General features: G+C 41.7%; 1 protein-coding gene across 3 annotated transcripts in view; it reads right to left on the bottom strand.

Annotated features, from left to right (window-relative positions):
- The window catches only part of CORO2B (coronin 2B), a 237479-nt gene that overhangs the window by 173283 nt on the left and 37027 nt on the right, over nucleotides 1-27169 (bottom strand). The window contains exon 2 of one of the 3 annotated variants that reach the window (XM_020982384.2): nucleotides 22653-22771. The exons of 1 other annotated variant lie outside the window; for it this stretch is intronic. In XM_020982384.2, coding sequence (XP_020838043.1) covers nucleotides 22653-22661 — 9 coding nt within the window. In that variant the 5' untranslated portion in view covers nucleotides 22662-22771. The remainder of the gene's footprint in view (nucleotides 1-22652; nucleotides 22772-27169) is intronic. One more of the 3 variants, XM_020982393.2, reaches the window with a different exon arrangement.

Genomic DNA, 27169 nt, shown 5'->3' with positions numbered 1-27169 from the left:
GTAGTTGAGGAAATAAACTGCTGTCCAATATTTGATTCCCATGTTATACAATGAATATCTTTTATAGAAGGCACACTGTTAATCACTTTTTAGGCACTGAGACCTATCTAAGCTTTGTTTAGAGATTTCCCTGGAGCATCTCCTGGGGGTGGGAGGATCAGCAATGAATCAGAAAGTGAGAGACATCTGATCCTACCCTGCTTTGGGGTTAGGTGACCCCCTCTCCCCTTTATAATACACCTAGGCTATATGAGTCTTAAGTGGAGCCCCCTGGAGGGAGCTGCCACTCTGGGACTGGATCATGTTATCATCATCATTAATTCTACTGTGCCCCCACCAAGGCCTACTATAGGGCTGTGCACATCACAGGCCAATAACACTTACTTGTTATTGTTAATTCTGCTCAGACAAGCCAGAAATACCTTAATCTTGGTACTGCTACTGCCCTTCTTCCAAACAGCACGAATAATTTAGACAAGTTAAAATGACTAACCATTCCTCTAAATCTGGTTAAAAATGGTCAGGATTCTGCAAGCATAATGCTTTACCTCCTAGCTAAGGTTTAGTCTCTCCTCATCAACGTCATGCTATTAATACTGATCTTTCCCCCCCGGTTCCAGAGGACAGAGCTACCTTATTGTTTTTCTAACTGTCCCTCCTGCAGGTCATACATTATGCCACTTTCTCAAAGAGTTACAGGATGTAAAGGGTCTTAAGCCAAAATAGGAATGTCAACTGAAGCAGGGACGCTCCGAATCAAAAGAGTTACAAAAAATTTCCAGATGCTTTCCAACAAAGCAGGCTGATTAATCATTCATTTAGTCACTCATTCAGATGGGTAGGTAAGATAGAGACAGAGAGAGAGAGACAGACAGACAGACAGACAGACAGACAGACACAGACACAAAGAGATACATATGGACAGAGACAAAGAAAGAAAAACAGAAAGGGGAGAAAAGAGAGAGACAGAAGAAGAGAGATATAGAGGGAGAGAAGGGGGAAGAAAAAAAGAGAGGAAAAGAAAAAGGAAGCGAAAGAAAGTAAGAGAGAGTAAAAGAGAAAAGGAAAGAGAGAGAGAGAAAGAGAAAGAGAGAGGGGAAGGAAAGAGGGAAGGAGGAAGAGAGAGAGAGAGGGAGGTAAGGAGAAAGAGAGAGAGAGAGAGAGAGAGAGAGAAGAGAGAGAGAGAGAGAGAGAGAGAGAAAGAGAGAACATTTATGAAAAGGGCTTATCTTGAGCTAAACATTAGGGATAGAGAAAAATACAAGCAAACAAGACAGTCCCTATCATCCAAGAGATTACAGTCAAAGAAGAGAAAGACATAAAGACATAAAGGAGAGCTAGAAAGGGAAGGGAGGGGCAGGATCTCAAAAAATTGTGCTCCAGGATAAGGAGTCACCAATTAAAAGAATGGACCTCAACATGCATTTATTTAACACTTGTACTAAAGCACTGTTGTCTCCTCAAGACTCTGTCCTAGGTCCTCTTCTTTACCTTCCTACATGTTCTTCCTTGGTGAGCTCTTTGGATTCCATTGATTAAATTATTCTCTCTACATAGATGACTCCTAAATCTATGTATCTAGCCATCACCTTTCTCCTGATCCAGTTCTAGGTTACCAACTGCTTGTTGGACATGTCCAGTTGGATATCCTATAGACATTACAAGATGTCCAAAATACAACTTTTCTTCCACTAAACTCACCCTTCCTCCAAACTTCTCCGTCTCTGTTGACGGCGCAACTATCCTTCCAGTCACTCCTCAGGTGCCTAACTTGAAGAGTCAGCCTAGAGCCCCAGACACTTTTCTCTCCCTCATCCTCTATATTCAGTCGGTTGCCAAATCCTACTGTCTTTGACTGCAATGAAATGGCAGCTCTTTGAGATGTTACAATGTGAAATGTATGTTAAGGCTAGACAATCAACAAAAACAATAAATCAATCTTTGATTTATAGCTTTTGCTGATTTCTGAGGTAGAGAGTAAACTCCTTGAAGACAAGAATGGTTACTCTTTTCTCCACATTTCCAATGCCTTGAACATAGTAGGAGTTTAATAAATGTTTGATGTTTGAATTATTTGTTGAATTTCATTAAATTTCATTAAAATCTCAAAGGTTTGTAAGAGATTCAAGCTAAAGTATTAATCACCAGTTCAAGCAGGAAGACTCAAGGCCCAAGTCAGCAGGAACTAATTTCTTTGTTTTCCAACAAGGCAAACTGATCATTTATTTATGGATTCAACAATTAACTACTTAATTACTTAACGTGCTCAGCCCCCTGATAAGTGCAGTAGGGTATACAAAAAAAAAAAAGGAAAAAATATAATCTATGCTTTTAAGGAGCTTGCAGCCTAGCTGGGGAGACAGGATAGTGGAAATTTCACCAGCAATACAAAGCAGAATGTGATTAAGTGCTGAAATGAATGGTACAGAGTGCCATGGCATTTAGAAACCTCTTGGGGAGATCACTATGGATTAGATTTGTCAGAGAAGGCCAAATGGAAGAGATGGGACAGGAAAAGCATAACCAATAAAACTGTAGAATTTCAGCACTGGAAAGAACTTTATAGATTATCTAATGCAATCCCCTCATTTTACAAATAAGGAAACTGAGACCTAGAGAGGTGACTTGTTCAAAGTCACGCAGCTGATTGAATGGTAAAGGATGGAGTAACTGCGCATGTAGCTGAGGGAGGTAGACTTTAATTATTTAGCAGATCTCGCTAAGTTCAGACAGCCACAGAGTGCCAAGAAATGAAGAGAATGGTTTCCTCTGAAGCCCTGATCACTATATTGTCTCTTTATTGTTAAGACTGATAAGTCATAGAATTGTGGATTTGGAGCTGAAAGCTACCTTATCGGGGTGAGGGGGGAGGATTAATGAAACCAGCTGGAGAGAGGAGAGATGGTGGTTAAATTTTTAGCATGAGCATTTACACCTCAGAAATCAGCAAAAGCTATAAATCAAAAATTGATTTATTGTTTTTGTTGATTGTCTAGCCTTAAGAAGGCAATGGAAGGGGCAGCTAGGTGGCACAGTGAATAGTGCTCTGGCCTTGCAGTCAGGACGACCTCAGCTCAAATCCAGCCTCAGAGACTTAACACTGGCTGTGTGAACCTGGGCAAGTCACTTAATCCCGATTGCCTAACCAAAAAAAGAAAAAAGAAAGCAATGGAGAAAATGTTAATTATGTACATTACACTTGAAAGGGTGTCCTGAACACATTTTCCCCCAGAGATCTGGTTATTAAATATTTATCTCCAGCACACCTTTGTGAGAGGTCATCTAATCTAAGCCCATCATTTTGAAGATTAGAAAATAAACCTAGAGGAGTTAAGCACCCTGCCAAAGGTCACATGGTGAGACTCTCAATTCAATGCTCTTTACACAGCACCACATTGCCTCTCAACACACCTGGCTCCCCCTTGCACCAGGAATCTTGCCAATTAGCCTCCTTCCCTATTGCTGGGCCCAGTTGTAAAGGCCCTAATGTCTGGTGCACAGCTCCCTCCCACCCCATCCTCTCCAGGCTCCCCTCCTGCCTTATGAACATGGACACTGTAAAGAGCAGGGCCCCTCTCTCCCCACCACACACAGAAGCTTTGTCCAAGAGGCTGATGCATAATACATTGGAGCCGGAGCCTCCAGCCTCAGGCCCATCTTCGAAAACAGGCCCATCAGTAAGAAGTTGTGAGAGACACAGTTCTGGACACAATGGGGCTACAGTATGAGCCCAGTCCAGAAGGGATAAAAGGCCCGTTAGGGCCAAGGGAACAGGCTTCCCTTCCCTCACTCCGCTGGTCTAGGGTAGTATAATCTGTATATAGTATAAAGAATTGGATTCCATTTCTTTTACAAATATCTGTTACTGAGAAGGACCCCTGCCCCTCACAAGGCTCCATGCAAAAAAGACAGGAAAGGAATCATAGAAAATGCTAAAATAAACCCTTTGATAACAGTTATCGCTTTGGGTTTTGAATTGGAACTCATAGATTTAAATTCGGAAGGACCTGAGAGATGGTTTAGTCAAACTCCCTCATTTCTTGGATAAGACTTAAACTGAGGCCCAGAGGGATGACATAACTTCTCAAAGGTTACACATGTAGTAAGGAACAGAGCTAGGATTTGAACCCAGGTGCTCTGATGAAAGATTCAGTGATCTTTCCATTATACTACACTCAGCTCTTGCTACTCTGCTTTCCTTCTCCTTTACCATGTATGCTTCTCCCTTTTGTCTCAAAGCTCCCCTTCCACATAAACACACACACACACACACACACACACACACACACACAGCCATATGCATATGCACACACACATATGCACATGCACATACACATGCACACGCGTGTGCACACACACACACACACCCCTCTAGCTGCCACCATCATCAAACAGTTGTCAAGGAGTACACTGGTCTCTGGTCTCTTCCTCTTACCACAGCAAAAACAAAGGATGTCCAGGGTGGGGGTTCTGGAGGTAAGAGGCACTAGCTAGGTCCACACTGTGCTATTCTACCTATTAGTGCTGCTCCAGGGCTTTAGGGTCCAGAACCTGCCTCAGTGACCCTCCAAGGCATCTTGACTTGTTTTGGAAAATAGTCATCAAAAAACCAGCCCATTGGCCTGGGAGTGATGGGTGACATTTGGTGCCACCTGGTCCTTCCTCTGTGCTATGCCTCCTGAATCACTTGCTCTTCTTTGGTATATTCCCATCTCTTTTCCTCAGTTTCCCCACCAGAAAGTAAAAGGGAGCTTAGCCACATCACCTGCTTCTTCTGAACCTCCTAGAAGTCATTGGGGGTGGGGATTAAACAGTGAGGCAAAGCAACAGAGTCTATAAAAAGGCGGAAGGTTTTCCCAAAGAATTGAGACTTGGGGGACATCAGCAGGGAACCCCACAGGCCTTTCAGGCCTAAATCCAAGAGTGCTGACTAGCTGAGCAATCCCAGGCTGGTTTTGCTGTTCTCATTCTGAGGGCAATCAAGTGGAGCCAAGGAGCCCTTGGCCACAAGCCTGAAGGGAGCCCAACTTCTGAAATCAGCTGGTGACTTGTGTCTGCTTGTGTGTGGCTGGGCCCTGGGAAGCAGCTGGGACCATTCAAGGACTCTGAAGCAGAGACATATTTTAATGCATTGAGAAGCCCAGACTCCTTTATTCTCCCCTCTTTTCTACCCTTCTCTTTTCCCTCTTCTCTCTCTTGCTGTCTCTTCCTCCTCTCCATCTTTCTCCCCTCTGCCTTATTCCTTTCCTCCTCTTTCCTCTTTGTTTATCTCTTCTTCCCATCTCCCTCTTTCCACCTTTTTCTTTACCCATCATGCCCCACTCCTACCTTCCTCCCTTAGTATTCTCCATTTGTAGCCCTCTTCCTTTTCCTTCCCCTTTCTCCTGTTTCAGGAATGCCATTGTTTCCAGATCTAGAGAGGAGGCACAAGGCTGCTGCACTGAAGGAAACAGGCTCATTTGAAGGCCTGTAATGACCCACTGGACTCGCCCCATATGGAAGGAAAAGGCCTCTGAAAGAAGAGAGCACACAATTGGCATTTTCCTGGAATTGTGCTGAATAATCCAGAACAATGCTGTTGAAGGCTAGGAGTCTGCCACCCCCTATATATGATGCACATGCATCTATCCTTTTACATCCTGTCTTAATGTCTTTTTTAAAGGGCACTGGATTTGGAGTCAGAGGAAATAAGCTCCTTTCCTCAATGCATGACCTCAGATAATTCACGCTACCTGTCTGAGTCTTGGCTTTTCCATCTGTAAAACATCAATAACACTTGTAATATCTCCCTCATAGGGTTGTTAGAACGATCAGATGAGGCCCAGTTTGGGAAGCCCTTTCCAAGCCAAACAGAGCTACACTTGACCATTATTATGGTCTTAGAATAGAATTGTCACAAGGGCGATGACCAGTCATTCAGCAAGCATTTATTAAGTGCTTACTGTGTAAAAGGTACAATGTATTATAGCTGGATAGCTAGCGCACGGAGCTGGTCTATCAGCACATACATACATGCATGTATAGATAGATATAGATATAGATATAGATATAGATATAGATATAGATATAGATATAGATATAGATATATAGATATAGATATAGATACAGATATAGATATAGATACAGATACAGACAGCCAGGTGACACAGCAGATAGAGCACTGGACTTGGAGTCAGGAAGATTCAACTTTCTGAGTTCAGATCTAGCCTTAGATATGTACTAGCCATGTGACACTGGACAAGTCACTTAACCTTGTTTGCCTCAGTTTCCTCATATGTAAAATGAGCTGGAGAAGAAAATGGCACACCACTCCAGTATCTTTGCCAAGAAAACCCTAAATAGAGTCACAAAGAGTCAGAAATGACTAAACAACAATTGTTGCCTACATTTACATTTGAAGGCAATGCTAAATTTTAGTTAGAGGCCAGTGAAAATAAAGACCTCACCTTCTTCCCATTTGTATTGACAGACTTCTTTAAATCTATCCATGAATTCCTTGAGGGTTTGGATCCTAGGTTTAAGAATTCCTGGATGGGGCAGCTAGATGGTGCAGTGGGTAGAGTACTGGCCCTGAAGTCAAGAGGATCAGAGTTCAAATCTGGCTTAAGACCACATACCTGATACTTACTAGCTGTGTGACCCTGGTCAAGTCACTTAACCCCAACTGCCTAAAAAAAAAGAATTCCTGGTGTAACCCAACCACTAACATTTTTACAGATGAGGGACCTGAAGCTCATAGAGGTGATGGAACTATCAGAAAGTAATTAGCAGATCCAGGGTTTGAACTTAGATCCTTTGACTCTGAATCCAATATATTTTTTTCACATCACACCACAGTTTCCTGGCTTGTAAAATGGAAGAGGGGTTCAATATATCACAGGATCATAGATTCAGAGCTGGAAGAGACTTAGAGGCCATCAAGTCCCACTCCTTCATTTTACAGATAAGAAAACTGAGGCACAGAGAGATTAAGTGACTTCCCCAGGTCCTACAGCTAGTAAGTGTCTGAGGCACAATCCAAACTTGGAGAGACAGGGGATGCTATTAGTGTGGAAGCTCCCTCACCTGACAGAGCTATTGTGACCACAAATTCATCACTCTGTGGCCTGGTGATAGATCTCTCCAAATTTAGCCAACCTGATTCTCAGATGATATGTATGTGTGTTTGTGTGTATATATACACAGATATACATACATACATACATATCTATATACATATATGATGTTGTTGTTGTTGTTGTTTAATCATCTCAATTGTGTCTGACTCTTCATGACCCCATTTGGGGTTTTCTTGGCAAAGATATTAGAGTGGTTTGCCATTTCTTTCTCCAGCTTATTTTACAGATGAGGAAACTGAGGAAAACAGGGTTAAGTGACTTGCCCAGGGTCACTCAGCTAGTAAGTGTTTGAGGTCAGATTTGAACTCCAGAAGATGAGTTCCTGACTCCAGACCCAGCACTGTACTCACTGCATCACCTAGCTGCCCTCAAGTCAAAAGTCCTGGATTCAAATACTGGATCTTACACATACTAGCTATGAGATTTTAAGCAATCTCCTTAACCTCTATAGGTCTCTCTTCTCATTTGTCAAATTGGCTAATGAGACATTTCAACAAAAGTTTTGAGAGTCAAATGAGACAAAATATATAAAACATTTTGTAATCCTTCAAGTGCTACATAAATATAAGCTATTTCTATTATCATTATTCTAGGCTCCCTCCCTCAAACCCCCACTGTTAACCCAATGTAGAGATGTCTGAACCCATTGGATTGAAGAACCTGTTTTACCAGATCCTTTCCAACATTCCGAGGAGAGCAGCTCCCAACAGAAATGAAACGTTTAATGGGTTAATATTGATGACAATAACAACTCAAACATATATAGTGCTTTAAGGTTTATAAAGTGCTTTTATCAGAACAACACAGCAATGTAGGTAGTACACAGGTTAGCATCCCCATTTTACAGATGAAGGTAGGCCCAGAGTCAGGGTACTAGTACCTGGGAAGGTTTGGCCCAAGCAATTCAGAGTTGAGTCGTTAGTTACAGGAAGCAGGAAGAGTACCTTATGGGTAGAAGGTGGCACCAGAAAGGAAGGTTGAAATTTATTTAAATAAGCTTCCTCAATTATAGTTTTCTTTTTCTTCTTTAAAAAAACATTGTCTTATTGATGCTTTTAAAACATCATAATCAATAACTGCCTCCCCAACCATCCCTTGAAACCAAAAATGTGTTTGACGTAATCGGTACATTGGCTACATCTGACCTTTGGCCCACCAAATTTCTGCTAAGAGAAAGGAAGTATATTTCACCATAGGTCCCCCAGCATTAAGATTGGTCATAACTGTACAACTTTCCACATAGGGACGTATCTAAATGAGGCCAGCTTAATGAACTAAAGACAGAGACACTCCGTGACAGAGTCTGAGAAAAAGGCATGGTCTGGCCTGATCTCATATTGACTTATTCCTGAAACATTCACCTCACTGCCAGGGCCTTGAAATAACATGTTCAAAGTAGATGACTTTGAAGAAGAATTAGAGAAAATACTGTCCAAGGGCATGAATATTGGTGGTGACAGGGCTCATGGGAGAAAAGCTTCCTCAAAGCCAAGAATGGGTTATTTTGTCAGTCCCCAAATCTGGAATTTGCTTGGGAGAGGGGGAGAAACGGAGTGATAGGAGACTTTAATCTCATAACATGGCCCTAAATAGCACATCTCGAGGGTTTGATGCCTTTTCAAATGTCTCCATCTGGAGTAGGAACTGAATAGCCATCTCCTTAGTTGCTCCCAGGAGAATTTCACACTCCAGCAAAGGAGGGACTATGTGTCTGGTCCACATTCTGTACATGTTCCAACATTACACACACACACCACCACCCCCGTGTCTCCTTGGCCCTAGGCCCAGCTCCCAGATGGGAATAAGCTGTGTTGAGGGCCCTGCTTCCCAGGGCATTGTGGTCTCTAAACACATCCTCTGTGTATTTCTCAGGGGCTCTGAGGAAGCCTTGCTAACAAGGCCCCAAATACAAGTCTTATCTTCTTCAAGGAGTCTTTCCTGATTGTTTCAGTTAGTATTCTGGCTAATGCCAGGGCTCCTATGGCATTTAGGAATCAGAACCACACAACCTATCAAGCACAACCACACCCGAGGACAAATTGTCTCGTATATAGGCATCAGGTCTCATCTAGTCTTGTTAGAGGCAGCTGGTGGTGCGGTGGATTGAGTGCTGGACCTGGAGTCAGGAAAACCTGAGTTCAAATGCAGCCTCAGACATTTACTAGCAATGTGAACCTGGGCAAGTCACTTCACCTTATTTGCCTCAGTTTCCTCAAATGTAAAAGGGGGGGAGATTAACCAAGTTATTGTGGGGATCAAATGGGATGATATTTATAAAGCACTGAACATAGTACTGGGCACACAGTAGGTGGGTGCTAATACATATTCCCTTCCTCCTCCCCTTGTCTCCCTAGTTAGAATTAAGCTTGTTCAGGGCAGAAAATACAGTTCATCATACTCCAATACAGAATTCCCATGAAAATCACCCATCTTTTTATTTATTTGTTTATTTATTTATTGGCTTGGCAATGGGGTTAAGTGACTTGCCCAGGGTCACACAGCTAGTAAGCGTTATGCATCTGAGGCCGGATTTGAACTCAAGTCCTCCTGAATCCAAGGCCAGTGCTGTATCCACTGTGCCACCTAGCTGCCCCAAAAATCACCTATCTTGTATAGCTCTTCTAAACCCTATAGCACAAGATTGTGGACCTTCATCCTATGTCCATTCAGAATTCTGTCCCCTCACATGGGACAATGCAGCCATTGTCTTTACATTTCCAAGTCCTCAAAGTGCCATGAACTTTTTTGTTTTCTCACCACCACCCCCCCTCCCCAGTGGAGTCTGTTAGACTATTTATTATATTTAATGTAGCTAACAAGAAACTTCCTCAAAGAGGAGAGATGACCTCAGTGCCTCTGGCCGTCTTATCTCATCAAGACATTTACAATGCCTTGTAAATAGTGCCAAAAGCATGTATATATGCAAATTACATCAACAGTTATTTAATAAGCAGACATACTACATATATATAAAGAACTAGGAACTAAAGAACTAGGAATACAAAGGCAAAAATGGAACAGCCCCCTCACCAAGCTTACCTTTTTTAATTATTAAATTCTATTTTTAATTTATGGAATAAAACAAGCATTTAGTATAATAAAGAAAAAGATGATTGTATATGAAACTGCAAATCTATTATGTACAACTTGCTATTCCTTTCAAATATGCAACAAAATTATCATGTCAATTTCTTTTCTTTCCTCTTTTTTTCTTCCTTCTCCCTCTCCTCTGCCCTAGAGAAGGCTACCATCAGACACAAATAGGTATATATATATATATATAATATATATATATATATATATATATATATATGTATATATATATATACATATATATATATGTATATATATATATATATATGTAAAATTATTCTATACATACTTCTATTTATCAGTTCTTTCTTTGGATGCAGATAGCGACTTCAACTCAGGGGATACAGCAAGTACACAGATAAGTAAGCAAGGAAGTATATACCAAGCAGTGCAATGTAATTTCAACACAGAGCATGAAAAACTTTGAGAGAGGGGTGGTTAGGGATCTACAAAGTTTTCCTATAAAAGGTAGTACTGAGCTGTGCTTTGCAGAAAGGAAACTAGATCTTTTTAGAGATGGGGCTGAGCAGGTTATATATGCCAACTTCTGTACAGAAACAGGAGATAGAACATCACATATGCAGAACACCCAGGAAACCAGTCTAACTGGATTGGATTGAATGAATGGATGGATGATGTATGTATTTGTACTTTAATCACAGGGATCCGATGCTTTCCAAATTCAACAGCCTAAAGAAGCTCAGTCCAAATGGAGCCCCTGTGAGAAACCCACTACCTAAATAAATTTCATTTATTAAGTTCACATCCACTGCCATTGACTCCCTAGATATTCCCCACCCCCAACAACTAAACAAGATTGTGGACCTTCATCTTATGTCCATTCAGAATTCTGTTCCCCTCACACAGGACAATGCAGCCATTGTCTTTACGTTTCCAAGTTCCCAAAGTGCCATGAACTTTTTTGTTTTCTCACCACCACCCCCCTCCCCAGTGGGGTCTGTTAGACTATTTACTATATTTGATGCAGCTAACATGAAACTTCCTTAAAGAGGAGAGATGACCTCAGTGCCTCTGGCCGCCTTATCTCATATATGAATAGCTTCCTCTCACCCTACCCCCATCTTTCAAGGTCCTTCGTTCTAAAAAACAGTATCTTCATTGTCCTTTGTGAACTGGGGAGAAGGCTGAAAGGGACTTATGTAATCACCCCCAACTTTGGGAAGTTTAGAGGATGCTTCTTGCTGCAGTCTTGAAACTTTAGACTCCCTGATATCTCCTAGTTGGGTCTCTAACCATGGATTTCTGTATCTTAAGATTAAGAGGTGGTAGGGCCCTTAAAGGGAGTCTTCAATGCCCTCATTTCATAGATGAGGAAACTGAGGCCCAGATAGGGGAGTGAATTGCAACAAATGTAAGCAGCAGCAGAGCCAAGATTCAAATGGAAGCCCCTGATTCCAAACACAATACTCTTTCTACTATAACCAATTAATTGGTAATTAATTAATCTAATATTTATTATCTATTTTGTGTTGGACTTGTATTAGGCTTAAGAGACAGAGAAGAATTATTAGACATGGACCTTGACCTCAATGAGTTCGTAACCTAGTCACAGAAATCACTGACTAATTAGATATGCTAGCACAAAGATGTAATTAAAAGGTAGCATAGCGGAGTGGATAGAATGCTAGACTTGGAATTATAAAGACCTGGGTTCAAATCCTGTCTCAGACACTTACTAGCTATGTGACCTTAGGCAAATCAGTTAACATCTCTGGGACTCAGTTTCCTTATCTACAAAATGAAGGGGTTGGGCTCAATAACCTCTAAAGTCTCTTTCTAGCTCTAAATCAGTGATCTTGTGATTCTTTGATAACAAAACATTAATGCATATATATTTAATGTATGTATGTATAGTATATGTATATGTATGCATATATACATTTTATATATGTATTTGTGTGTGCATGTGTTTGTGTGTGTGTGTGTGTGTGTATGTGTGTGCTTATGCTGGCAGTCTAGTCTATAAATCTTTACTTTAAACCTCTCCCTCCTCTTCTCCACCTTGTACCCAATTCCAAGGTTTTCTGTATGAGCAATATAATAGTGATCCATATTTGGGAATTCATCCTTGCTGTCCATAACCTGATTCTTTTGGCAGGGGTCTTGGTGAAATAAGTAGTGTTTCCTTCCTTCCTTTCTCTCTTTCTTTCTTCCTTACTTCTCTGCCTATCCATCCATTTGCTCATCTTTCTAGCGAACTATATATCCATCCACCCACCCCTCTTTTTCTATCTCCATCCATTCATTCATCCTTCCATCCATCTACCTATCCATCTATATATCCATCCACTCATCTCTATATTTCTCTATGTCCATCCATTCATCCATTTGCCTATCATCTAGAGATTCATCCATCCATCTATCTTTATATCTCCATCTATCTATCTATCTGTCTGGCTGGCTTTCTGTCTCTGTCTGCATCTGTGTTTCCGTCTTGGACATACCTGTAATTTTGTTAATCTGAAGAATTCTTGGTATGGGAACTCCCTCTGCCAAGTCAGATCATCATCTCCTCTTCACTAACAGTCTTAAGATGGTATCTGAGAATGTGAGTGAATTGTCCGTGGCCCACAGCCAATGGACGGACACAGCCCTCATGTGTGGTCTGATTGAGATTGGCCTTTTATTTATAGAGGCCCTGCTGCCTCATTACTTCCCATTCAAATAGGAAAATGTTTTTAAATCAGTCATACCATTCCTCCATTTTAAAAAAAATTTAGGGGCTCCCTTCTTCCCATCAGATCAATTTTAAATGTCTCTGTCTCACTTTAAACCTAGTGGGGTTAAAACAGTATTGAAATTAAGAGTCAAGGGTCCCAAGTTCAAGCCTTAATTCTGCCATGAACTAACTATGTAATTTTCAAAGTCCTTTAGCCTCTCTCATACATATAAGACATGGACATACCACATGTGTATATGGAACTCTGCTAGGCACTAGGAATACAAAGGCATTTAGAATTCAATTCCCCTCTCTGGGTCCTCACTTATAAGATGAGGGGTTGCACTATATGATCTTTAAAGGGTAGGTAGGTGATGCAATGGATAGAGTGCTGGGTTGGGACATCAAAACCTGCCTTAGATGCTTTCCATATATGTCCTAGATCAAATCACTGAACCTCTGTCTGCCTCACTTTCCTCAACTGTAAAATGGGGATAACAATAGCACCTCCCTCCCAGGGTTGTTATGAGCATCAAATGAGATATTTATAAAATGCTTAGCATAGTGCCTGGCACACAGTAGGTGTTATATAAATACAGCTATGATAATTATTATTATCTGAAGCTCTTTCCAGCTCTAGTAAGTAATCATTCCATAATTCTGGAACTCTTCATAGAACTCCCTTCATAGACAATCTATAAGCCCTAAGCCAGTTTATAAAAATCAGTTTCCTTACTTTATAGTGACATTTCTTTTTGATTAGAGGTGACATTTATCACCCACTTTTTCACCAGACTTATCCCGAAGTAACTTCTGACTATTTTAAAACTGAAATCTATTCTCAGATGATGAAGATTTTCCATCACTGAGAATGTTCGAAAGGATCTAAAGCTTGTTCATAAGAGGAGCTCCAAAAATGTTTGGCAAAGCTATCATCATAGGAATAAGCATAGGACCTACTGTGGTGACTACTTTGAAGGGTACAATGCTTATTTCCATGTGTCAACAGAAGTCAGAGAAGGCAGCATAGTATGTGTGGTGGAAAGAGAATTGTACTGAGAATTAGGAGATCTGGATTTTAGTTTTGATTCTGTTAGTTTTGATTTGGTTTAATTTCTATTTTAGTTTTTGATTCTGCCACTATTTAGCTATAATTCCTTACAGAATTCATTTCACTTCTGTGTACCTTAGTTTCCCATCAATAAAATGAGGTGGTTAGAATAAGTCAGAGGTGTTAAACATGCTACCACAGGCCCTCTCCCAGATTAAAATTTAATTGGGAACTATTTAACAAAATAAATAAAAATACAATAGAAAATAGATGATGTTAATGTGCGGTTTTCTAAGTCAACATGCAGTCCGCCGAGATCTTTTTGTATGTTTTTGTTGCCCTGTTTCTATTTTAATTTGACAGCTCTCCAGCTCTTAATATTCTAATTCTATGGGACTATTCAGATTGACTGGATCAAAGGATCATAGATTCCAAGCAGGAAAATACCTTAAGAGGTTATCAAGTGTGCTGCAGCATGGTGACTACTATTATTTGCCTGAGAAAAGTGGTATTAAAAAAACCCACACATAATAAGAATGGAAGGTAACAGATGGACATACCAAGTGTCATGCCAGTACATACTAAGATGCCTGAAAAAATGAACTACCAAAAGGAAGCATTAGCAACTAATGGAAATGTAAAGAAGATTCTAGGAGCAGGCAACCTTTGTTATGAGTAAGTGTGCCACTTTCCATGTTGGACAGAGGCAATGGTTAGTTGAGGTGTTTATGGAGAACAGGTGGTGATTATTGCAAATGGCTGCAGTGAAACTGGCTTATCATTGCCATGGAATGACTGCCCGGTATAGTGGGAAAGACCCTGGCTCTGGCATCTGGGTTCACATTCCAGCTCTATTCCTACCTTAGGCAGGAGACCTTGGACAGGTCACCTCACCTCTCTGAAGCTCGGTGTCTTCATCTATAAAATCAGAACTGAGCCGGATATCCTCCAAGGTTTCTTCCAGCTCTAAATCCTATAATCTCTGTAAACCTTTGGAGAAGGTTACATCGTAGTGGGGATTCCTTTTCGGTTTGGATATCTGGCCTCAGAAGTCCTTTCCAGTTCTTGAATTCTATGATTCATGGAGTGGGCACAACTACCCTGAGTAGATATCCTGGGAAACCTTCTTTTATGTAGATGTCTCTGTGTGTTCCACCAGTGAGTGCACTGATCTCCTGCAGTTGTTCTGTGTCTGTATTTCTTCCTCCCACCAGACTTCTTATGAACTGTGGTTATGCTTGGTATCCCAAAGAGTTCACTTAAGATAAAAATAGTCATTCAGATTACAGCCCAAGAGTGCATTCTGTAAAATCAATTGGGCTGAGGTTCCTCTCCATTTCTTTAGGGGCATACTGAGAGCCCCCCCCATGACAGTTCCAACCCATAAAATGGGAACCACTGCCCCTGCCCCCATCACTCTGAAGGGCATGGTGTAAGCTCGTAGACTTACCCAATCAGAGCTCTACAGCTGGAAATGACCTCAGGTATTCACACATTTGGGGAGGAACTGCAGGCTATGCCTTGGTGGCCCCCCTATCTCTGCCTGAAACTGCTACTGTAGCTGCTCATCTTTATTGAGTAGCAGGGGCAAACAATGACCTTCCTTGGCCCATTATGAACTAGAAGTTAAGACTCAACGAGGAAGAACTGCCACTGACAAGGCACAAAAACTTTTGCAATAAAGGAGTGAGAAAAAAGACTTCCTTGGCATAGGCAGTTTTTCTAATGGAGGAGGGAAGGCCAGTGCCATGAAATTATGAGTAAATAGTTCAAGTCAGTGTGTTAGTCAGTTCTGGGCCTCAAGGAAAAGAAATGCAGCTGCAGCCTCTTCTAATCTAACTCCAGGCTTTATTAAGAGCATACAAACAACCTCTGAAACACTTCCTTGCAGAAAAAAAGAAAACCAGCATCATGGGTACCAGGAGACTCATGTCTCACTATCTATCACCTTTCAGTCCTAGCCTTGGTCTCCTTCTGGGAAATGAAGCTGCCACAGTAACTTTAGCAAATCAGGAAATTGGTTCTATTCAAGCTAGAAACCAATTCATGGTGGCCCAGGGCTGTTAAGGACTGCTTGGTTTTATACTGAGGTAGACAAAGGAAGACTGAATCTTTTTTACAAATGCACCAATCTAGAGTGAGCCGACCCCAGGCACTTGTGAATAACCCAATTTCAAGTAGGTCACAACAGAATAAATAGGGGTTAATAGACTTTCTATGTCTGCAAGGGCTGCACTTATGGACTGATCAGTCATTCTAGCAATTTCTCTTTACCTGTCCCCTCTCTTGCCTTTTTGGGGAAGAGGCCTGGCATAAACACACTGCTTTAGGGGGCTCCTGACAATTCTGAATTAAGATTAGAAGGCCTGAATGGGCTCTAACCAATCTATGTGGAAGGAGAACACACATCAATGAGTTCATGAATCTACTTAGATGTTAAAAAGTTAGATTGAGACAGTCCTCAACTATAGTGGAGAGTTTTCCTAAACAATCTAACAACAGCACGGAAGGGGGTTTCCAGAGGAGCAGCTATCTAGGAGCAACCCAGACCCAGGTCCAGGTCCAGTCTCCTCTATTTGTCATTTTTCAGTCAGGTCTGATGCTTCACGACCCCTTTTGGGGTTATCTTGGCAAAGATACTAGAGTGATTTGCCATTTCACAGATGAAGAAACTGAGGCAAACAGGGTTAAGTGACTTGCCCAAGATTACAGAGCTAATATCTGAGGCTGGATTTGAACTCAGGAAGAGGAGTCTTCCTAACTCCAGGCCCAGTACCGTGTCCACTGTGCCACCTAGCAGTTCCTTCTACAGCACCACTTAAGAGACTATAGCTGATAATCTACCCCTTGTTTCTTTCCCTATCACTCTATTAATGAAAATCTGGGGATGTTGGAACAAACTATCCCCTACCCACCCCCCTGTTCTTCTAACCCAATCATCCTCAAGCGGATCCCACCCACATCCCACACCAACCCCATTGTGCCTTCTGGAATTTTCATGCCAGAGGCAACAACCTTCCCTTCATCCTTCTCTTGTAGTTTTTCCAATAGCCTTCACTGACACCCGGCATCCTCTTGACTATGTTGCATCCTTAATGGAGGTGAATACTCTGACACCCACTGCCATGTTCAGACTCTCCTTTTACCAAAATTTTTCAACAACTTCTGTTCCTTTTAAATCCACTCAGTCAAAATTTTCCACTTGAACTACATCATGGTGGCTATTGTACGTCAGCCTCCAGGTCACTTCCTTTCAAAAGAAGTTTCTCACTCCTTTCTCAAGGGGTTTAACACATGGCTCACCATCTTCTCCTAGCTCCTACCCTAAAGGACCTTCAACATTCCATTGATTCTCTCTCAAACTCCCTAACCTTCCAATTCCTCAGACTCCTTAAATCCCACGAGCTACTCCTTTATTCTGCTTCAGCTACACATACGGGTAATCATACACTAGATCTCATCATTTCCACAAGTGTTCCATTTCCTTAACTAAAAACTGACATTCCACTATCTGACCCTAATCACCTATGATTGCATCTCTCTCCAGGCTTCATCTTTCTTAAAACTATTTCTTATGCTCTCTGAGACCTCCAGTCTCCCTACCCCTCAGTACTTTCTAAGGGTATTAGCCATGGTCCAACCTCACTTTACTCCCTCTCCAAGCCATTACAACTCTACATTATCATCTGCTCTCAAATCCTTTACCCCTTCGTCCTAATCCCATTTATCTCCTGCCAAATTTCAGTCCCGGTTTACTCCCATTATTCTCCTCTTCCACTCTTACTCCTGTTCAACTCATTGGAGTAGCCAAGTATATTATAAATCCATCTTATCCAGCTTCATCTGGGCTCTCACCACAGCAAGGCAAGTCCTTTTATTCCTCCCTAATTGATTCCGTATCTCATTCCACATAGAAACTATTCCAAACTTCTCTCTTCTCCACAGGTTATCCACACCTCCTCTTCCCCCACCTCTCTCATTTAAAAATTTCATCTCTCACTTTACTGAGAAATTGAGGTCATTCAAAGAGAACTTCCTCTTTTCCAATTCTCGTCATCTCAAATACACTTGACATTATTTCCCACTTCCTTTTGCCTAGGTCTAAGAATGAAGTAGGCTATGTCTTGCCAAGGCCAACCCTTCGAGATGTGTGCTCTATGTCATCCTCTCTCATCTTTTCCAGTCTTTTCAGTTATTCTCTCTCTCTCTCTCTCTCTCTCTCTCTCTCTCTCTCTCTCTCTCTTCTTTCTCCCTCTCTCTTCATGATCCCCTCAATTGCTGGTGCCCTCCCTCCCAAATTACCATGTATTTAACTACTTTGAATTTCTTCTCTTTAGCTTTATTCTATATATACTTCGACGTGCATTGCTTCCTTCATTAGAATGTAAACTCCTTGTGAGGATCATTTCATTTATGGTATTTGGATCCTCAGAAGCTAGCACAGTTCCTGTTACAAAGTGGCACTTAATAAATGCTTACTGATTGACTGATAACCTGAAAAGAGAACCAAAATGGGTTTCTTGACTAACCTAATAACATAATAGAGTGTTGGTCATTGTATGAAGGCAACTGCTGGGTGGAATTTCTGGTGATTGCCTTGCTGAAGATCAGCCATATCCTTAGTGGCCTTTAAAAAGCAATTTGGGCCAACTCTGTGGGCATTCAGCTCAAGAATCAGCTCCAGAGGAAAGACTGAGTTCTTGAGGAAGCTCTGAGCTCTTGAGGACCTATTCTTCACCTTTACACTTTCGCCTCTTGCAGATTGCAGCAAAAGAGGTAGGGGATACAGGCTCCACCCTCCAAATAGTAATGGTTTCCTATGACAGAAGTACGTGGCAATAGGAAACATGTGCTTGCCTACAGCCTGAGAGAAGAAATCAAGGATAAATTGCTTCCTGAACTCTAACCTTCTGCATTAAAAAAAAAGGTCAAGAAGAAAGAGAGAACGTGGCACCTGGAGCTGGGATCCTGCCACTTAGAAGATAGCAGGCCTCAGAGCTGAGCCTGTGAGGGACCTGAAATGGCTAAGCTTCCCACTGGTCCTAGTGTAAGATTTCCAGTTCTTTCTAAAAAAAGAAAAATTTGAAAGAAAAATTTCAAAAAGCACAACTGTTCCCTAGCCAAGGTCTTCAGCTGAGCTCTAAGCTAGAAGTATCAAAGAATTCATCCAACTGATGGAACGATGTGCCCAGTAGAAAACAGACCCAGTGAGCTCAGTAGAGCATCACATTCAGCCAAGGAACAGGGAAGCATAATTACAAAAGCTCATCATAGAGGTGTAAATTGGCCCTGCACATGCATTCTCCATGTGTTGGCCCCATCCTGTTCAATCTTCATACCTCACCACTTGATGGAGTATTTGTAGGAGCATGTGCCTCAAGTTTATAAGAGTCATTTTGTTGCTACTTTTCTTCCTATGCTCTTCCAATAAATGCTTTTGCTTTGAGCTAAATGTGTCATATGGCTGACTATCATAGGTAACCACATCGATGGGGGTTTATGAGGTGACTCTCTCTGTACCTCAGTTTCATCTTGTGTAGGATGTAGGGTTTTGACAAAAAGATCATAGAGAGAAGCATGATACTTGGGATCAGTCTTGGGGTAGGGACACATGATATCTGGGGACCATTAACAAGTGGTCCAAATAGAACTGAATAATCAGAAGGTCATAGAATCATAGAATCTTAGAGTTGGAAGGAACCTCAGAAGATATCTTTTCCAACTTGAATAAGTAGGGGCAGCTAGGTGGTGCATTGGATAGAGCTCCGGCCTCGGAGTCAGGAGGACTTGAGTTCAAATCTGGTCTCATATACACAACACATAATACTTACTAGCTGTGTGACCCTGGGCAAGTCACTTAACCCCGATTGCCTAGCAAAAAGCAAGGGAAAGAAAAAAAAAGAATGACTAACACACAGTACCTGCCCTCAGGGATACAATTTTCTAAGCAGAAATGGAGCAAACAATTGGCAAAGTCCCAAGTATAAGTCCAGATTGGTGTGCTGTCTGTAAGAGGTAAGGTTGGCACCAGGTATCGGTGACACAGTTATAGGGCTACTGGAGTTGACAGAGAAAACTCGAGTCCCTGGGAGATAGGGGGAGAAGGGGAGACTGAGTAAGAATTCGAGTCACTGATAGGACTAGGATGGGGGAAGGGAATATATATGGGGGGGAGGGGAAGACAGGCAAACATATTTGAATCCTTACTCTGCTGCTCCCATCTGTGTGACCTAAGGTTTAAGTTACTCCATGTCTCTGAATGAACCTCCATTTTCTCTTCTGTAAAACTAGGGGCTTGGACGAGTTGGCTGCTAAGGTCACTTCCAGCTGTGAATCCTGTGACCCAATAATCCTAATCACTAAGGAATTTGTATATAGGGCTAGGAAGTAAAATCCTAGGGAAATGGTATAAAAGTCTGGGGCTTGGTCACCGGAAAATCAGAACCTGGTCAGAGACCAAGGGAGTGAACAGAGAAAACAGAAAGCATGATTCAAGACCCTTTGAGGTTGCCCCCTTAGCTCAGCACTTCCCAGGCTCGTCAACAGCTCCCCAGCCCTATTTTACATATACTGTGCACCAGCGTCCTTGAGAGGCTACAGAAGACAGGGGGAAGCATCATTGTCCAGAAGGAGGCCAAGGCTAGACTGGGAGGCATGCTTTCACTTTTAATTAAAAATCAGACATGTTTCCTCTCCCCTCCTTTCCACTTATACTTCTTCCTCTAGGCTATTGTCAGAGACTCAGATGAGAAGAAGGAGAATTATGTTCCTTCTGCATCAATTCTTTCTCCATTCCTCATTTTGCCGCACTTAGAGATCCATGACGTTTGCAGCCTTCAGTCAGTTCTCTATTGAGAGACTGATGGAATGAGGATGTGGATTATCTGTATCTTTTTTTACTACTGCTATTGCCCTTTTCTGACCTTTCCACAGGTCAAAGGCCATGAACAAACAGTTCTCAAAAGAACTGCAAACTATTAACAACAATATGAAAGAATGCTCCAATCAGTTATACCAAGTAAAATGCAAATTAAGACACCTCACATCCAGCAAATTGGCAAAGATGACAAAAGATAGGAAGTCAATGTTGGAGAGATTATGGAAAGATGAGGACACCCATACATTGTTGGTGGAGTTGTGAATTAGTACAATCATTCTGAAAAGCAAGTTGTAATTATACATATAAAGTGGCCAAATGTACATAATCCCTGATCCAGAGATTCCATTGCTATGCATTTGCCACAAAGAAGCCATTAACAGAAAGGAAAGCTCCACATTCATAAAAATAGTTATAGCAGGAGTCTTTGTGCTGACAACTGCCACCAACAGGCAGATAAGCAGCACTCTCCCAGACCACCAGTACTGCTTCAAGCCCAGGTCTCATAGCCAGCACCAGGGGAAACAACTCCTGTTGAGAAAAAGTCAACCAACCCTACCAACTGTGGGCCAATTGTGGACCAATTGTCACTCAATGGGCAGGCAAGCCAGCCTAGTTGAAGCTGCAGGGACCCTAAAGAGGAGACGGGCAGCACTGTGTACCAGACGAATCAAATCATCACCACCACCTTGACCATCATCTCCTCTCAGGCCCCAGTGGAGACAGCCATCATCCTGGGAACAATCCCCATGGTGATGAGGCCAGGCAACTGCTCCGGCAGAACCATAACCATACCTACTGAAAGCCTAGAAAAGGATGTTTTGGTCACCCAAGTTCTTGGCATTGTCACATGGTTCAGCACAAGAAACTGAGGTAATTTTATCAGTGGAAATGACATTAAAGAAGAGACTTTACTATCTGCTTCACTTCTGCACCCAAGGATCATGGGACCTTTTTATCTGAATTGAGCTGAAACCTTCCCCATGTGTTATCTCTACCATTAGAATGTGAGCCCTTGAGATCAGGGACTGTCTTACTTTTCTCCTTGCAATCCTAGTGCTTAGCATTGTGCTTTGTATATAATAAATACTTTTTTTCTTTCTTTCATTCACTCATTCATTCACTCACTCACTCACTCATTCATTCATTCATTCATTCATTCATTCATTCATTCATTCATTCATTCACTATCAGTCTAAACCTAAGAACAAGCTCTAAAGGAGCTTGTTTTGGCTGAATATTCATTCATTCACTCATTCATTTAAAGAACTGGAAATAAGGTAGATGCCCATCGGCCAGGGAGTGGTACATGAATGCAATGACATATTATTGTGCAGTAAGAAACAGTAATTATGATGAATACAGAAAATCATGGAAAGATTTACATGAACTGATACAAAGTGATAAGAAGGCAAGAAAGACAATGAGTATAATTATGCAAATGGAAGGATCACCATGAGTGTTACAAAATTACAAATAATAAACTTGACCCAAAAGAAATGACATGAAAAAACATTTCTCCCAATTCCTTGGTCAGCGGGTGCCACATACATATGGAATAGTACATGAAATGTCATATTTTTCAATGTATTGATAGATTACCCTGAATTTTTTCCTTTCTTTTTCAAAAAATTATTTGTTATGAGAAAAATAGCTCTCTGGAGGGGATGGGGAGAATGCATACAGAGGAAATCTGGGCTAAGTAAAAACAAAAGATATAAATAACATTTTAGAAAGAAATTCCCATATAAGAAAGAATTGCCCATATAATAAAGCAAGATTAAACAAAAGGATGTGTTAGATTGCATCTGAATTCCACCCAGTCCCCTGTACCTTCTCCATCTCCACTCACAGTCCAGGACAGAGGAATCTCTTCACAATGATGCTCCCTGAGGTCCCAAAGGATTGTCACTTACAACAAAGGAAGATTCAGCTACTGTCCCTGGGCTCTGCTGACAAAGATAACAAGCATTTGGGAGTGACTTACAAAAAGGACATCAAGAGGCAGTATGCAATAGTGTAAAGAACACTGGTTTTGGAGCCAAAAAACTCAGCTTTGAATTTTGGCTCCAATACTTACTACTTGTATGACCTTGAACAAGTCACACTGGCTGATCTGGTATGTTTTTTCCCCCCAAAGGAAAAACAAAAATCGGTTTGGTAGAAGAGGGATTGCAAGAATGCAATGCAAGAATGCAGGCAAAAAGAATGCAAAAAAAGAGGATTTTGCATCTTCTGTGGATTTTATTTATCCAGGTTCTGTGGCCAAGGAGTTACAAGCTTAGCATATCAGTAAATAGGCTGTATATGGACTTTGTCCTGGTAGTGAAAGGGTCAAACCAAGCTGAAGGATAGCTCTCATCTTGCCTCCTCCCACTATCCCCCTCCCTAACTTAGCCCAGCTGCTGAGCTGCTTGAGGGCTATAGCACCTTCCAGTAGAGAACCCAGTGAACTGGCAGCATTTGGTTCCTCGGTTTCCCATATTGGGCTGTGCTGACTAAGTTCATTACAATGCATTGATACCTCAGTTGCCATGGTGATCCTCCCAGGCAAACAGATCCTCCATTAATAGATACTGAATTCCCTCTGGCCCCATCAGCAGGCCTCAGAGCACAATTAAACAAGATGAATTTGTGAGCAGCTACATGATGAGACCGGACATCCGGCAAGCATATGGTGACCTCCCTGGGGAGGAGGAGTGGGGGAAGGGTCCAGTGCTGTCATCTACATGCTACTTCAGCCTGGGTTTCCTCAGCGAGGTCTTCCTTGTTTGAAAAAAAAAAATAACAACAAAACCCTGTGTAATAATTAGGAGGGAGGCAGAAATCGAAGATGCAGACAAGCCCTGTCCATCCTGATCTCAAGGGAACAAAACAACAGCAAAACCCCAAACCGCCAGACTGGGTAACAAAGCGAGAAGATGCGGTGTAATGGAAAAATAGCAAATCCTCAATTAACTTACCTCTCCCTCCTCAATTAAATGGAATGTCTTAGAGTATTGTGAATTCATGTAGTACTTTAGAATTTATAAAATGCTGTTCTTCTAAAAACAAAACAAAACAAAAAACACCCCTGTGATGTGGGACAGACAATAAGATTAAAGGCTTGAAGATGAAATGGACCTTTAAAACCAAGTTAACTCATTTTTACAGATGAGAGAACCGTGACCTAAGGGTATGAATTGATTTGCCCAAGTTAACAGAGGTAGAAAGTAGCAGAGCTTGGATTTTGAATCCAGTTCTTCTAACTCTTTCTTCCAATGCCATTTTTTTAAAATTCAGGTAGTTATAAGTATTATCCTTATTCCCATTTTACATATGAGAGAACTGAGGCACTTACCCGTGTGTGACCTTAAGCAAGTCACACAATATTCCTGTGCCTCAGTTTCCTTATATATTTAAAATAAGAGATTGGACTAAATGGCTTCAGGGGTCCCTTTCAGCTCTAAATCTATGACCCCACGAGGCTCAGAAGAGTCGAGTGACTTGACCAGGGTCAAACAGCAAGTCATTGTCAGAAACAGGTAGGTCTCAAACCCTGAGCCTATGATTCCAAGACCACGATGTTCTTACACCATATCATCTCTGTGAGGACAAAAAAACAAAACCAAAATAAACAAATCCATGTAAGTAATTAGGTAAAAAAAAAAAAAACACATAACCATCTCGAGCTTAATCCATACCCAGGTCAATCTCCCGAACCTTCTCCATCTCTATCAGAGCCTATGCTAAGTACTATGAACATATAAAGATGCACAAAGCACAAATCCTGCCTTTAAGAGCTTACAATTTAGTAGAGCAACTATAGAATCCAAGAGTTGGAAGGGAATTAAGAGGCCACATAGTCCAAGAGGAAAGACTAGGTAGTGCAGTGGATAAAGCACCAGGCCCGTTCTTAGGAAGACCAGAGTTCAAATCTGACTTCAGACACTTACTGGCGGTGTCACCCTGGGCAAATCACTTAACCCGTTTGCCTCAGTTTCTCATCTGTAAAATGGAGACGCACTGAAGAAAGAAATGGCAAACCACTCCACCATCTTTGCCAAGGGAATCACATGGACAATGTCCATAAGGTCATGTAGAGTCAGATATGACTGGACAACAACAACCAAAGAAAAAATAGAAATCTCTTCTATGAGATCCCTGAAAACTGACCATCTCCTCTCCAGGTGAGAAGGTGCGGTGATGGAGAATCTACCACCTACTGAGGCAGCTCATTCTGCTAGTAGGTGGCTCTGACAGGAATGACTGATGCTTACCCACAGTGCTTCATGATTTGGAAATCCCTTTGCATACATTATCACATTTGAACCTGCAAGGCAATCCTAAAAAACAAGTACCTCCGGTATTATTATCCCTATTTTGCAAATGAAGAAACTGAGTCTCAGGGCGGTTAAGTGACTTGTCTAAGGTAATACAACTGTAAGTGTCAGAGATGGGATTTGAATGCATGCCTCTGATGAGTCCAGGTCCAGTGCACTTCCCATTCTGTTACTCTGCCTCCCTCTTTTCAATCTCTCCAGCCAAAATCTGCCTCTCTGAGGTTTTCACTCCTGGCAGCTAATTCTCCCCTGTAAAACCAAAAAGAACGAGCTAAATCTCTCTTTAATATGAGAGTTCTTGGAAGTATTTGAAAACCATCATGTCCCCCTATGTCTTGTCTCCCTTCCCAATACCTCCAGATCCTTGAATTGATCTTCCTAATGGCATAGTTTATAGTCTTCTTACCAACCTATTCGTCCTCCTCTGGACATGCTCCAATCTGTTAGGACCCTTCCTAAAATGTGGTGTCCAGTATGGAATGGGATACTCCAGATATGGTCTGCCCATCAAAGAGCAGAGTCAGACGATCCTTCTTCTGGCCGCCAGGCTGCCATTAATGAGCCTACCACTGCGTTGGTTTTTCTGGCTCCCATGAACACCACTGATTATAATACAAGGCAGTATGTTTTAAGCACCAAACAAGCAATGTAGACAACAAGATCTCCTTCCAAGGAAAAGGGGATCACATCTGGGAGTATGTGATTAGGGAAGCTTTCAGAGCCAAGGAGACATCTGAGCCAGCCCTTGAAGAATGGGGACAGGCCTTCCAAATAGAAAGGATGGGTGTGAGAAAAGGCAGGGAAACAGTAAAATCACAGGTATGTTCTGAAAACAGTGAATAGGGTGATTTAATGGAACTGTAATGCCTTACACACAAGTGGCATTTAATAGCTGCTCCTGCATTACATTATAGGGATCCTATAAGGGATTGGTAGGAGATAAAGCTGGAGAAGTAGGTTAAGACTAAGCTGGGAAAGATCTCATCATCTTCGTTCAGAATAATATTCATTGATCAACTAGTCTTTCTGCAAGGTGCTATACAGAGATGCATAAAAAAAATAGTCTCTACTTACTAGCTGTGTGACTCTGGGCAAGTCACTTGACCTCAACTGCCTCACCCCCCCCAAAAAAAAATAGTCTCTGCCTTCAATGAACTTACAATCTAGTACAGCATGTAAAAGAATTATAGCATGTCAGAGTCAGAAGGGACCTCAGAGGCCTTCCAGCCCACCCTGAACGATCCACCCATGAACAGGAATCTCCTCTATAAGGTCCCTGCACAGTGGTCATTCAGTGCCCAGATTGGAAGGTATGGCCAAGGCAGAGCACAAGTGAGCTGATCATCCCTCTTCTGGATCCTATGAATCTATCAATGCAGCCTCAGGTCATGCCAGCATTTATATGGAGATATCGGGAAGTAAACAGACAATCCATGCCCTTAGGATGCCTACAATCTAATGAAGGAGTCTGAACATTGTTCCATAGGCAATAGAGTGCCATGAAGGTTTTCTGAGCCGGGGAGCGACTTATTATAAACTCCTAAACAAGAAGAACTTATAGAGAGATTTAGAATGAACAAATCACCATATCCATGCCCTCATGTCCACTGTGAGGACAAAAAAACAAAAACAAAATAAACAAATCCATGTAAGTAATTAGGTTTAAAAAAATGCAACCATCCAGGGTCTCTCTTGAGCTCAATTCATACCCAGTTCAATCTCCTGCTAAGTACTATGGACATACAAAGATGCACAAAGCACAAATCCTGCCTTTGCGAGCTTACAATTCCGCCAGGCATGATCTTACTGATATGATCCAAGAATGATCATAGAGCCCATCTGTCTATGCCTTGTGATACATTGAACTGAGAGAGGTAGGAGACCTGGGTTGGGGCCCTGGCTCTGCCATGAATTAGATGTATGACTAGTTGAGTATGTCACTCCAATCCTCTGGGCATCATTTTTCTCATCTGTAAAATGAGAAGATTGGACTAGATAAACTTTAAGGTCCAACATTCTATTGTTCTA

This window comes from Phascolarctos cinereus, unplaced genomic scaffold (genome assembly GCF_003287225.1).
Source record: "Phascolarctos cinereus isolate Bilbo 61053 unplaced genomic scaffold, phaCin_HiC Scaffold_3;HRSCAF=262, whole genome shotgun sequence".
Classification (NCBI taxonomy): domain Eukaryota; kingdom Metazoa; phylum Chordata; class Mammalia; order Diprotodontia; family Phascolarctidae; genus Phascolarctos; species Phascolarctos cinereus.
The sequence above is the reverse complement of the archived record's forward strand: the minus strand, read 5'-3'. Positions and strand labels throughout refer to the sequence as shown.